At 37.6% G+C, this 12977-nt stretch overlaps 1 protein-coding gene across 2 annotated transcripts in view; it reads right to left on the minus strand.

Annotated features, from left to right (window-relative positions):
• Nucleotides 1-6983: 6983 nt before the first annotated feature.
• The window catches only part of SLC39A12 (solute carrier family 39 member 12), a 36393-nt gene continuing 30399 nt past the window's right edge, over nucleotides 6984-12977 (minus strand). For both annotated transcript variants that reach the window (XM_035319137.1, XM_035319138.1), the window contains one exon: nucleotides 6984-8545. In XM_035319137.1, coding sequence (XP_035175028.1) covers nucleotides 8417-8545 — 129 coding nt within the window. In that variant the 3' untranslated portion in view covers nucleotides 6984-8416. The remainder of the gene's footprint in view (nucleotides 8546-12977) is intronic.

Below are 12977 nucleotides of genomic sequence, written 5' to 3' on the forward strand. Positions count from 1 at the left end.
TGAGGCTATTTTATAAACATATATACAGTGAATGTGAATGTCTCTTCTGCCAAGGCTTTCTGTTTCTTACCTTGCAAACCACTACCTTTGCTGGTGAACAAACTTGAGGAACAATTTGTTGTCAAATGTAGCTACTTCTGACATAAGTAGGGCATAAATAAGTGCAGAAGAAAGGAAGGGGACTTTTTACTATTAAAATATCAATTTTAAACATACAGACAAGTAGTTCTTGAGTAAGCTATGGACCTATAGGTTTGTTCTTACTGTCTTGAATCTGGGATACTTTTTGTGTTGTGAATTCTGGAGAAAGAGAGAAAGATATGAAATACAACATATATGAGAGATACAAGAGAATCAAACAGTCTAACTCTTGTAAAGGCTATGTTTTACATTCGTGCCAGAACTGTAAGCTGCAAGACTATATTGTACGTTCATTAGTAGCTACTTCAGGTCATCAACAATTTTCAGTTCACATTGCACAAATCAGATGGCTATCCATTATTAAAAAATGTTTTTCTATGTCTTCATATGTAATGCTAGCATGTAAAAGTGAAAGTGGTTAGGTATTGTTTTGCAGAAAAATAACAAAAGATTAGGCACATGCCCAGTGTCAGCATATAAATCTCAGATGGGAAGCAATGACTTCAAAAAACAGTGATTGAAGAAGTGCAGGAGATCTGATCATTTTCATTCCGGTGTAAACTTCCTGAAGAATACTAGTGCTGGTATTTGTACCATCAATTAAATCTTTTTATTTTTCTTTTGTTAGGTATGCTCAGAAAGCTGGAATATGTTTTCTTATATCAACAGAAAGTGGGTAGGAACTGCTCTAGCTCTAGTTCTGCTTCCTCAGAATTCAGAGCATCTTTTCTGAGGTCCCTCCAGTTTATAATCCTACACAAGCTATAATTATGAAATGTCTGGAAAAAAGATTTTCTAACAAATTAGGTTTTGTCCACCAATACTGAAACTTAACACATAGCAGAGCTTATTCTGGGCGGAAGGGAGGCAGAGAGAGGAAGGGAAAGAGAAAAAAAAATAAAAAATAAAAATAAAAAAAAAATACCATAGCCCGTAACCCTCCAGTGAAGTTCATGCAATTATTTCTAAAAAAAAAAACACATCTCCATAAAGGAGAATCAAGGTTGAGGGTGGAGGGTTATTTAAGTACAATACAACTTAAGAATTTTGATGGCATATTGAAATATTACGTGCTAGAAAAGAATTTGCAACAGTCATGTGCTTTCTTAGTACACTCTAATTATGCCACATAACACTATGCCAGACAGTCAGCTACTCTGTTGTCTAGACAAACGGCATATTCATGTTAATTACAAGCACAGCAAGACAAATTAAAAAGTAGGGGGTTTAGTAGTAGGAAATGTTAGAAGATGGACTATGCTTTCATAGTTTTTTTTTGTTTCTCATTACTTCAGATGGAATTGAAATCTTGCACATGAAATTGTACTGATTTAATCAACTATGAATATGTATTTTCCAAAATATATGGCTATGAACATATGGATCATATTTGCAATGCATGTCTCAAGTTTGAGAGTTATTAAAAGTCATCTGTTTTGTAATATTTAAACTATTTCCAGTGTTGAAACTCTACTTCTTAGACATGATATTTTCAAGCAACATTGTAGAAAATTGTGTGGGTTTAATGTTTGCCAAAGAGAATGAACTACAGTGCAGAGGAGCTGATTTGCTTTATATATTTGTTGTTTCTTTTGGCATTTACCCTATCAGCTACAAGAACTTTCTCCCTAGACCTTTCCTTGTTCTGGCTTTTCTGGTATGTATCTGTTTTGCCCTGTTTGTCTCCAAGTGGAAAAGGAGATGCTTTGCATTTGTGCACGATGATGAATCACGATGCAATTTAGAGTGCATCACCACTTGTATTCATTTCTTCACCAAATTAAAGAAGCAGACTTATTTTCCATTACATCTTTCCTTCTGATGCCTTATTCAAGGTGCACTAGAAATTATCATTAGTGAGGTCCTGGAGAATGACAGAATGATTCTAACACTCATTGAACTCCTCATGTGTATAGTACTTACAGAATGAATTCCATTCTTCGTTTAGCTCAGCTGTGGATGTCATTTTCTATCTATGCTGCTATGTTGTCCTGGACAAATTAAACAGATGTATACTGTCCAGTTATGCCCGTCTGAACTTGCTGATGATTACAGCTACTTGCTTTTGAACTGCTGTATCATGCATATAGATGACTTCTGTCTGTGAACTTCACAAATGCAATGCCCATGCCCTTTTGGATTAGGACAGCATCCAGAAGAGTGTGCTCTCACTCCAGAGCTAATACTAAACATTTGCACAGAAATATGAAAATGACTTTTGAAGTCTGGAAATTAGGACACAATACAGTTGCTACCAATAAAACCACCCAAGACCACCAAGACTAAACCAACACACTTCAGCATGGATACAAAAGAAGGACTTGTCCTTATGTCAAGTACTCATAGCAGTGTCTGTCAAACAAGAAGAATCAAATTGCTGGTACCATGGTGTAGATGATAATCTCTACTTCTGCATAGTTCTCAGTGAAATTTTCAGTGTTGTGCTGCTCTTTCTGAACTTCAGAAGTCACAAGTATTTGCAACACATGGCTCCAAAACCATCAGTATGTATGTTGAAAGAGAACAACAGGTAAGAGCACATATATAGGACTATTTTATGGGTTGTGATATTTACATGCCAGAAACAAGCAGGTGATATGGCAAATTCTAGAAAGTTCTTGCCAGAGAAGCCAAAAAGAGTTTTTGTTGGAGGTGGTGGGCTGGTGGATGCCGTGTCTGGTAGGCAATGATGGTGCTGCTTGGCCACCACCTACCTTTGTGAAGGCAACCTGGGCACCTACCCAACAGACCAGCACAGATATTGTCCTGATGATTCTACTTCAGTGTAGAGGCCATGAAAAGAGAGCAGAAATCACTGTGGTCTTAAATTAAGCCTGAGATGTGTCACAATAATTGCCTGCTCTAGTCACTTATACCCACTTCCACTCTGTCATGGGATAGGCCAGGATAGTGTCTGCTGGCCCCTGGGAAAAGGATGAGGAAGGGTTTCCAAGCCAGCTTCAGTGGGATGAAAATGATGTCACATACAGACATGTCTACAGCACTTGGATCACTGGGGCGTTGTGGAGTGCATAGCCCGAGCCTGCACTCACAGGGTTATCAGCCAGATCACTTTCACTATATCCTTGGCATCCAAAGCCAAGACTACATGTACCGTCTGAGAATTTGCCCTGAAGTGAGCCCCTTCAGGATGCTGCAGAGACAGCTATAAAACATTTGATCCTTTTGCTGCAGCCATCAAAGTGCCTGCTGTGGTACGGGGGAGCTGAGAGGAAGGCCTCTCAGGGAGAGCTGTGGAGCCACCCTGCCTGCTCTGTCTCCTATCATCTCTGCAGAGGAAGCAGCACCAGCCCTCCACAATTCCTGCACCCCCACCAGCTCCAGGATATTGTTCTGCACTGCTGGCAATGGGAGCTTGGCAGTGACTTCAATACGATGGGGCTGCTATACGGCATCTCCCGTTGTGCTCCGGCCCGTTATCAGAGACATAAAAGGAAGAAGGCACTTATGTTCCCCTGCGTGACCCGCAGCAGCAGCGCTGCTTGTGCATCTTTTGCTCCTCTGGGGAGAAGGGAATGAAGGTGGCTCTAGTAAAATAAATTACAGGAGTTTTTGTTTTGATTAAAGCCATTGTGTAACTACTGCTTGTATTTTCTCCAGTCACATTCCTAAGGCTGCAATCACAATAGAAGTCAGCTTATTTTTAAGATAAGACTTGACAGGAGGTTACAGTAAAGCAAGAGAAGCTAATAACATTGACAAAGTAATCCCTTATTATAAAATTATCAGCCCTAATCCTCACTTTGATGTAAACCTGTTGTTGGTTTCCAGATGCAGGCCAAACATTGTTACAATGATAATACGCTTTCTCCAATGCAATGGCAAGGTGAAAGAAAAACAGTCCAAATTTTTTTGCTTAGGTTGGGTTGCTGTATAAAAACCAACCATATTCTCCTCCATTAAAAAAGGCATTTTTTTCTCTGGAGAAATGCCACCTTCCTGTTTAAATCATAAAATACAACAGTGGAATAGATGGCAGTATTTAAAACATGCAGATGAGCTCCAGAAACTTTCTAAGGGCATTGGGATAGCTGGCTGCAAAGAAGGTACTATTTATCTTAAGAGTCACTGGGTAATGTGTAACATATACAAAAAAAGAGAGGAAAAAGAGGTACAAAGTCAACTCTCTTATGCTTAGGATCCCTTATAGTTTGGAGTTGGAAGTGTTTTTATGAGGTCTTCTACCACTTAACTTCCAGGAAAAAATACTGTAGCAAACACATTCTTTCAACCCTCCTTTTTCTCTCATTTTCTGTGTATGTAGGAAAGCAATTTTCTTCATCATGAGAGTGTCTGAAAACTAAGAATAGATGAAAGAGAGAAACACTAACCCTCTTCTTGCAGAAAAATTCCTGTATCTATAGATTCATATATTTTAGGGTTTCAAAGGAACATTATGATTATCTAGTCAGAACTGCCTGACAGGCTGTAAAACCTCACCAAGTAATCTCTCCATCAAGCACATAACATCTGTTTGAGTAATTGCATACCTCTTAGAGAGATACCCAGCCATGATTTAGAGGCTGCAAGTGATGAAGTTCTGCAGCCCTTACTCAGGATTTGACTCAATGAAAACATTGGCATATTATGCTCTCTGTCTGTTAGGTTTGGAGGAACAGAAAGAAATATCTGGCTTTAAATAGAGCCTTGTTTGAAATCTGTATGAATAAACTCTACAGCATTTAAAACAAACAAAGAGAGAATGCATCGTAGGAATACTTTTTACCACCTTCTCTCTTGCGAGGACATAAAACCATACTCTTCTATCTTTTTCTTGGGCTTTCCAGAGAATGTTGACAAAAAGATGAATCCTTCAGATTTAAACTGATCTAGTTTTCAAATTTAGTGGCCTATATAATAGTTTCCAATACCCTGTAAAATGCATTGTTCCTGAAATACAGTCTAGTTTCACTTTATGTCTAATGCTCCATCTTCAGTATCCAATTTTAAACATACTAATGCCAGGAGAATTAAAGCAGAGTAACCAACTTTAAGCAGAAGCAAAAATTCTCTCATAGGTACCATAAGAATTCAGACATCTATGGGCTAATGAGACCGGGTATTCAGACTTGGTACCAAGTCAAAATGGTGACCAAATTGCTCACGTACTGATAAACACCACGGAAACATGACAACTCTGCAGCAGAAATAGGGTAACTGGCATTCTGATTGATGCATTTGTGCATGAGGTGGAAGCTGTATGAATATACTTACTTGTTTAGTGTGATGAAAAATTCTGATAAATATATATATATAGCCAAAAATAGTATTTTCTGAATGGATTGATGCAAATTCAGTAGGCTCACAGATCGTGTCAGGATGTGAACCTATGCTTGTATGCAGCTTTAAAGAACACACTGCCAGAAATTACTTGCCCTCTCTCTGACACTGTGTTGGGTCTGTCTGGGATGGAGTCACCTTTCCCTGCAGCAGCCCACACAGTGCTGTGCTCTGCACTCATAGCTGGAACAGCACTGGTATCACTCCAGTGTTGTGTCTATTGCTGCATAGTGCTGGCACAACATCAGAACTCCTTCCAGGCCCCCAAGAGCCAGCAGGCTGGGGGTGGGCAATTGATGGGGAGGGGACATCACCAGGGCAGCTGACCTAAACCAACCAAAGGGATATTCCATAACACCTGATGTCACACTGAGCAATAAAAGGGGGGCTCTCATGGGGGAGGGTCTCTCCTGAACAACCGGTACGCATTTTGAGGCCCTGCTTCCCGGGACGTGGCCGAACATCGCTCGTTGATGGGAAGTAGAGAATAACTTTTTTTTTTCTTTCTCTCTGTGCTTCCGCGCGGCCTTGTTGTTTCTTTTGTTTCTCTTTCTCCCCATTCCCCTTTCCTTAATTAAATCATTCTCATCTCAAACCTCGAGCTCTTTGTGTTGTCTTTTCTCCCCCTTCCTCTTTGAGGAGGGGAGGAGTGAGAGAGCGGTTGTGGTGGAGCTCGGCTGCCCACTCGAGTAAAACCATCACAGACACATTGATGATAAGAAAATATTTCAGAATATCATAATATTGCCAAAACATGATCATGTCGGTAATCTTGTTTCCTACTGTAGTGAACATTAAGCATATATCAGCAAAATAAAGTAGCTTTGCTCTTTGAAGTAACAAGTTTCCAATATTCATTTACACCATCTGATACAAGAATAGATTTTGCTTACGTCCAGTGGTGTCCTTCTATTGCTTGAATTGACTGCCACAGCTGAAGGTCATTGAATTCGTGCCAATACAAACAGATGAAATACAGGAAAAATGTTAATAAAAATAATAAAAATAAAAATAAAAAATCTTACCTTCCTAAAAACAAGCACAAACTCATGAAAAATGAAACCTTTGAAAATAAAAGCATCAGCTAGGACTCCTCAGCTGACTAGGGAGCTTTCAAAGTAAAACCCACAGAAAAAAAGCAGTCATAATATTTGCACACCTACAAAAAACAGGTTTGTATTTTACTATGGGACTTTAAACAGCTTGGTTCATTTCCCTAGCCAGATAGAAACTTCCTGTGTGACCTTGGATAAATTGTTTGTGACAAGGTTTTTGAAGGTATGTATAAGTACACTTAGATGTGCATTAGGGTGTTTGCTAGAGATTCCCATAGTTTACAGGCACTGAAAATGAGTGCATAGCTACCTTTAAAATTATCTTTGTGTTTTTCCTAAGGGTGGCCTTTGGAGGACCAGGAGTCCACAAGCCCATGAGCCTAGGCTGTTCTAAACAATAAAAATCACACTTATTTTCATTTTAAATTTTGATGTTAAGGTAGTGTGGTGCCCACGAAGCCTTTGAGAACTGACACTGCTCTAGTATAGAGTCTGATCTCTGTAATATGAGAATAATTGTACCGTCAGTAGAAGCTGCCAAATACATGCACGAAACATTTTGAGAGTCAAGAAGTATCATAATGTAGCTGTTTTTCAAGGTTAATTAAGACAAGGAAGAAAAGTATGCACCTGTTTGAATAAAGAATATAGGTTTGTTCTGTAACTTGCTCTCCTTATTAATACACATGAGAGAAGGGAGAAAGAATACACCTCAACTCTCCTATTAGAAGATAAATTAGGTAGTGGAGGATTCCTTATACCGAAAAAATGATAGCATCTTAATAATAGAAATCACAGAACTGAGTGCTGCTCAGTACCTCCTGGAAGCTGCTCAGCACCTCAGAATCAGGACAGAATCTGTATATGTGTTTCAGGCTTGATTCTGTAACACAAAATTAAATGAGTCATCTGTAACTTACCCAGAATTCCCATGAAATCAAGAGGACTAATTGCACAAAAATCACTCAGTTAGGGTCTTAGTCAGACCCTAAGAGAGCAAAACTATATACACTTTAGACAATTGAAAAAGCTTTTTCCACAATGCACATCACATTTGTATGAATAAGCTAATTGCTGGCTGGAAGGCACTATTGGAGTTTATTAAACATGATGGCTCCAAAGCAACATCTGGCTCAAGGAATCCCTTGATTTGAGAAGGCTGGAAGGGATATTGGGGAAGAAATCCTTTCAACTTTTCTTATAATCTCTCTCAAACATCTGTCAGGATTGGGATAATGCAGAAGGTGGTTACTGTGACAGTTATTATGGTTCAATGCTTGACTGTCACAATTCCATCACGTGTATGACAAACTATGCAACAGTCAGAAAAGCACTTACACGCATGTTTTTTTTACCTTGTACAGTGGACCAGTGACGTACCACTAAGAAGGATCATTATGGTGGGAAAATAAATAATGAAGATACTATAAAGAGATTGCTGTATGCATTTAACAGTTTAGTTTTGTTATACTTTTTAGTTTTATGTAAATACATTTATTCCTTATGCTATGAGGCAACAAACTTTTCTGTTTCAAATTACTCAAATAGGGTTAGTCCACTTTAATTATTGCATATAAAAGTATTTTATTCTTTCTTAAATCAGACTGGCAGAGATCACTTAGAGCATTCAACTAGAACAGTCTCAATAAAAACTAATCAAAAGCTCCTGTGAGTTTGAGCATGGGATCTGGTAAACTCAGTAACAAATGAAACATAATTCTAAACATTCATGTCTACAAAAAAAAAGAAAAAAAAAATCTGAACAATAAGTTAATAAAGTAAAATAGTTATCTACTGTTCAGATACAAAAATCCCAACAACTTAATTTATATATCACTATATAACTATAACAGACATGACAAAACTGAATAATTCTATCCACTGTTGTAAGTGGTACTTCAAGATTTCCGATGGAAAACTCATATTTTAATTTTCTGTTCATATATAGCCAAAAGTAAGAGGCAGAGCCAGCCTAATAGTAATCCAAGGTTCTGTAGGAGAAACATCAACCAGGGTCGCCGTGTCTGAATATGAGTCATTTCAGGAAGCTAAAAAAAGAATAAGACACCAGAATGAGAGCCAGATATATTCATCTCTGGGAAAAAAGTCTTATGGGAAAACAAGACAAACTTCATTAAAAAAAAAAAAAAAAAAAAAAAAAGAGTTTCAAAATACTGTGTTTCTGAATATAGCTATTAATCTGTTGCATGTTCTGTACATTGTAATGACACAGATCTTACAGTGAAATATTTAAATTAATAAAATTCTACCCATTTTAGTTATTTTACTAATACCAAAAAGAAATATAAATGAAATTCCAAAATTTCTTAACTTCTCAATAGGTTTTAGTAATTTTATGCAGCTGTCTGTAAGGAAATGCTTATTTAGTAAAATTAGTGATTCCCTTTTGTGGGAATAAACTAGTTTGAGTTATTTTGTTTCTGTACTATATATAGGGTCAATCCTGCTCTTGCTGAAATAACTGGCAGCGCTCCTATTTACTTGGGCTTTGGTAAGTACATAAGTAGAAAACAGATTTTTATATATATTTTTTAATATGCTGGAAAGAAAATACCTTTAATATTTTTCTATCAAAGTTTTAAATCATGTAAAAGAGCATCGGCTCTTTATAATCATATTAGAAGCTACTTACATGTTGACCTTCCACCCTACATGATCTTTTATCAAAGTTTTAAACAAAATGTATGCTTCAATAGAGCCTGTGAAAATTATGCCTCAGGCTCAGACTCTCTTAGTATTCATGCTTTATGTATTGTGGACACCAGGGGAGATACTAACAACTGCTGCTATTTTCACATCCATTTTGGAAATAAAGATAGAGTAACAGCCTGGCACTGCATGCAAAATGTTTATTTTGTTGTTGTTTGTTTGTTTGTTTTTGTCTATTTTTGTGAGAACTTCAAAACAAAATATGCAAAAAATTGAGTGAGTTGTCCTGGCACTCTCCCATCGCCTTGCCTTCCTGCTCCACTCACAGCCTGTGCTGGAATGAAGCCACTTATTTCCTTTGCTCTTTTAGAGCCTCCTCACACACGCTGTAACAGCATCAGCCACTGGGAGACAGTGGAGTGGTGCTGCGCAAGGAGGCTGGTGGGGCACAGTTACACCTATTTACTATTACGCTCGTCCTTCCCTCTGTCAGAGTGGGGTCTCTGGGTCTGCTTCTTTGGCACTCCTCTTTCCCTGGAAGTTGATATGAGCCCAAATGAAGGCTTTAGAGTGAAAAATCTGCCCACACTTTAACATTTTGCATAAAAATAATAGGCAAACTCAGAAGCCCTAAATCTTTACAACTACTGGGCAGCAGTTTAAATTATGGTAAAAATGTGCATTTTAAAAACTCATGCAGTTATATTTAATTTATATTTAAGGGGCTTCAGAAGCATTTAACATAGAGTAAATGTAAACACCTCAGAATTCTGATGTAAATCAAAATCTGAACTGTCATCTTGTAAGTGTTCAGAGCATGTCGTTTTTGTTTTGTATAAAAATAAAAATGGGTAATTACAGCTTAGGCCTGAATCCAGGCTTTCAGTCCAGACTTTTGTTCTTTCTAATTTATCTTTATAATCAGTCTATTTTATCTTCTTCGCCAGCACATGGCTGAACAAGTTCTCCGACCATGTACAAGAGGAAACTTTTCCCCCCTCCACTGCAAAAGCCACTATTTTCTCGTATTGGTGTCACTGCTGACTTATGGTATACACATGGCAAAATAACTTGCTAAGAAAGTTTTAAAATGGAATTCTCTGCAGGCAGTACAATTCCTGTGTCCAGTGCAGATCTCTACTCCCTCTGCTTAACCTATATGCTTCTTATAAAATGCACAGATCATTTTTATAGCCTCACCTAGTGTGACATCCCTGCTTATCTCTTTGAAGATAAAAGCCAACTGCTGCCACAGTATCAGTGATGGTTCCCCTACTCTTTGTGAACTTGTATGCACAGAATGTGTGTGGCACAACAGGGAAATGCTTCCAGTTGGGAGGTATAATGCTATTCAATTGGCAGATGCGCAACATCAGAATTTAATACCACCATGGATGCCATCACACTCACTAATGCTTGAAGTCTGTTGGAGGCCAGAGTCACTGCTAACTGAAGGACTACTCTATTCCTACTTCAGCTTATATTTTTATCATGAGCACAGAAAGAATTAGCAACAGCATGCTGAATGAAGGTATGAGGGCTCCTAGCCAGGGGCTGGTTAAACATGAGTTCTACCAAGCTGGGGCACATATGGTATGGCTGTGCTGCTGTGCACAATACAGCACAATAAACCTCTTTAAAAATATGCCTTTGTCTCCAATATCCAGAAGATAAGTTTATGGTTAGTCAGACAAAACTTCAGTTAGGTGCCTCAGGGAGTGGTTGGCTAGCTCACATTTCTTAGATACCTTTATTCTCTTTCTTGCTTCTATTTTCCACCTTTCAAATTAGACAGTAAGTCTTTTTGGTCAGTAACCACATAAGCCTATAGGATTTGAACAATCACTCATAAATGATCTCCCAGTCCTTAGGGTTTAATACAATGCAGGTGATTTCATAAATATTTATCCATAATGATTACTTCATAGATACTCATTTAAAAGGCTGATTAAGGATTTGCAGGTTTGTTTGTCAAGAGGAAAAGAGGACATGTTTTATCAAAGAAACATTTCATTAGGAATGAGTTGGTCTGTTCCATTCCATGTATTGGTGTCTCAAGTTTTGTTTCAGATTAAATGAATGTTAAAGAGAAGATATGCTTTTGATGAAAGGATCTTTAGAAATAGTGCTATGATATGATTATAATTACGACCTCTAAACAGAGGGCAGGCACAAAAATCTCGCTATATTTTTCATAAAAAACTGCTTTTCAGGGGCTTTAATTTTGGTTAAACAGAATCTAAAGACATGATATTACAGGTTTTTACTTACATGCATATCTTGAAGCCAACAATCAATTCACATTGTAATATTTCACCTGTGCATACACATTTGCAAATCAAAATATTCCTCCCTTCTACCTTCCCTAATTACTAGGAAGATGAAATTTTGCAAAATTCCTTGGGGAAAAATGATGAAGGCTATAAATCATTTTATCCATTGTCCTTCCACTCAGATTTTTAAAATGATTATTCTATGCTGCTTATTAATGGAGCTAGAATGCCATTTTTAGGAATGAAAATTATTTAGTTAAGCACAAAAGTAGTTTTTCCAATCTTGATTGTGCAGCAATCTCACAGTGATGTCTTTTGACTGAACCTCCATCTCATATGTTCCACAATGCAGAGATCAGTGAAACTGTTCAGTCTTATTTAGCTAACACCGTAAGTATGTGAAAGTCCATAAAACAAATTCTGAAAATTATAGTTATGCTTTGCACACCCTTAGGTATTTGTACACCTTTGGAAGGAACACTAATGGTTGCTGTTTGTAGATGAGAATGCAACAGAGAATGAAAGTTATTTGCATGCAGAAAACTGAAAAATATATAAAGCATGGCTGATTATCTTTTGAGATGTACTATAAAAACACATGAAACTTTTCAGATCTATAGATTCCTGCCATGCTACAGGAATTTTTTTGGAATAAAATAATATCTGAGATACTTATTACTTGCACTTCTGACAAACAGATGAGCAACCCAATGGCAGTTCTTTTGACAAAATGCAGAGAAAAGTTGATTGGAAACCCTACTGTTCATAGCAGGGAGGTGAGAGAAGTAAGAGCTTTCTCTCTCTCTCTTTCTCCTTCTCCTCATATCAAGAACAAGGTTACAGTGCACTAAATTTCTGCATAAATTTGTGTATTTTCTTGGGCTCTACAACTGGCACATTGCTTTGAAGACTCGGGAAAAAATGTGGTGTTGTTCTGGGAGCTTGATCCTCCTGATCCTTCTCTGAAGGAAAGCTATGACTAAGTCCCTAACCATGTTAATAAATCCATGCCTATTATTCAACAGGAAGGCAGCCTCACCTCCAAATTTCTCTGTGTCAGAAGAAGATACACAATGGTATCTTGGTACACAATGTTCTTGTCTGTTATTCACTACCTCAGTCAGGATGGTTGACAAATCCACAATCCTCAGGCAGTTCCCTAATAAGCTCTTAGGAGCATTTTATATTCACATTACTTATGTTACAGTAGGAAAAAATGGACAATAAAACACCCAAGGTCTAAGGCCAATGATTACAAGTAGATTTTTTAATGGGTTATAATACTGACATGGCATATGAGGTTTCAAGTATAATTCCTGAACCTGTCAAATGATATCATAGGCATGAGATGGGCGGTGGTAGTAAACAAAACAGAGACGGCCAAGACTTGGGAAAGGCATGGTAACAGTTCATGAGAAAAGAAACCTCTTTCTTGTTTTTTCAACCTCTGGACTTAATGACTCAGTCTTTGTTCAGAAGCTTGAAAACAATTTTATCTTAACATACATTAGTTAAAGAGCCATGTGACACTTAAAAT

Source organism: Oxyura jamaicensis, chromosome 2, assembly GCF_011077185.1.
Source record: "Oxyura jamaicensis isolate SHBP4307 breed ruddy duck chromosome 2, BPBGC_Ojam_1.0, whole genome shotgun sequence".
Lineage (NCBI taxonomy): Eukaryota > Metazoa > Chordata > Aves > Anseriformes > Anatidae > Oxyura > Oxyura jamaicensis.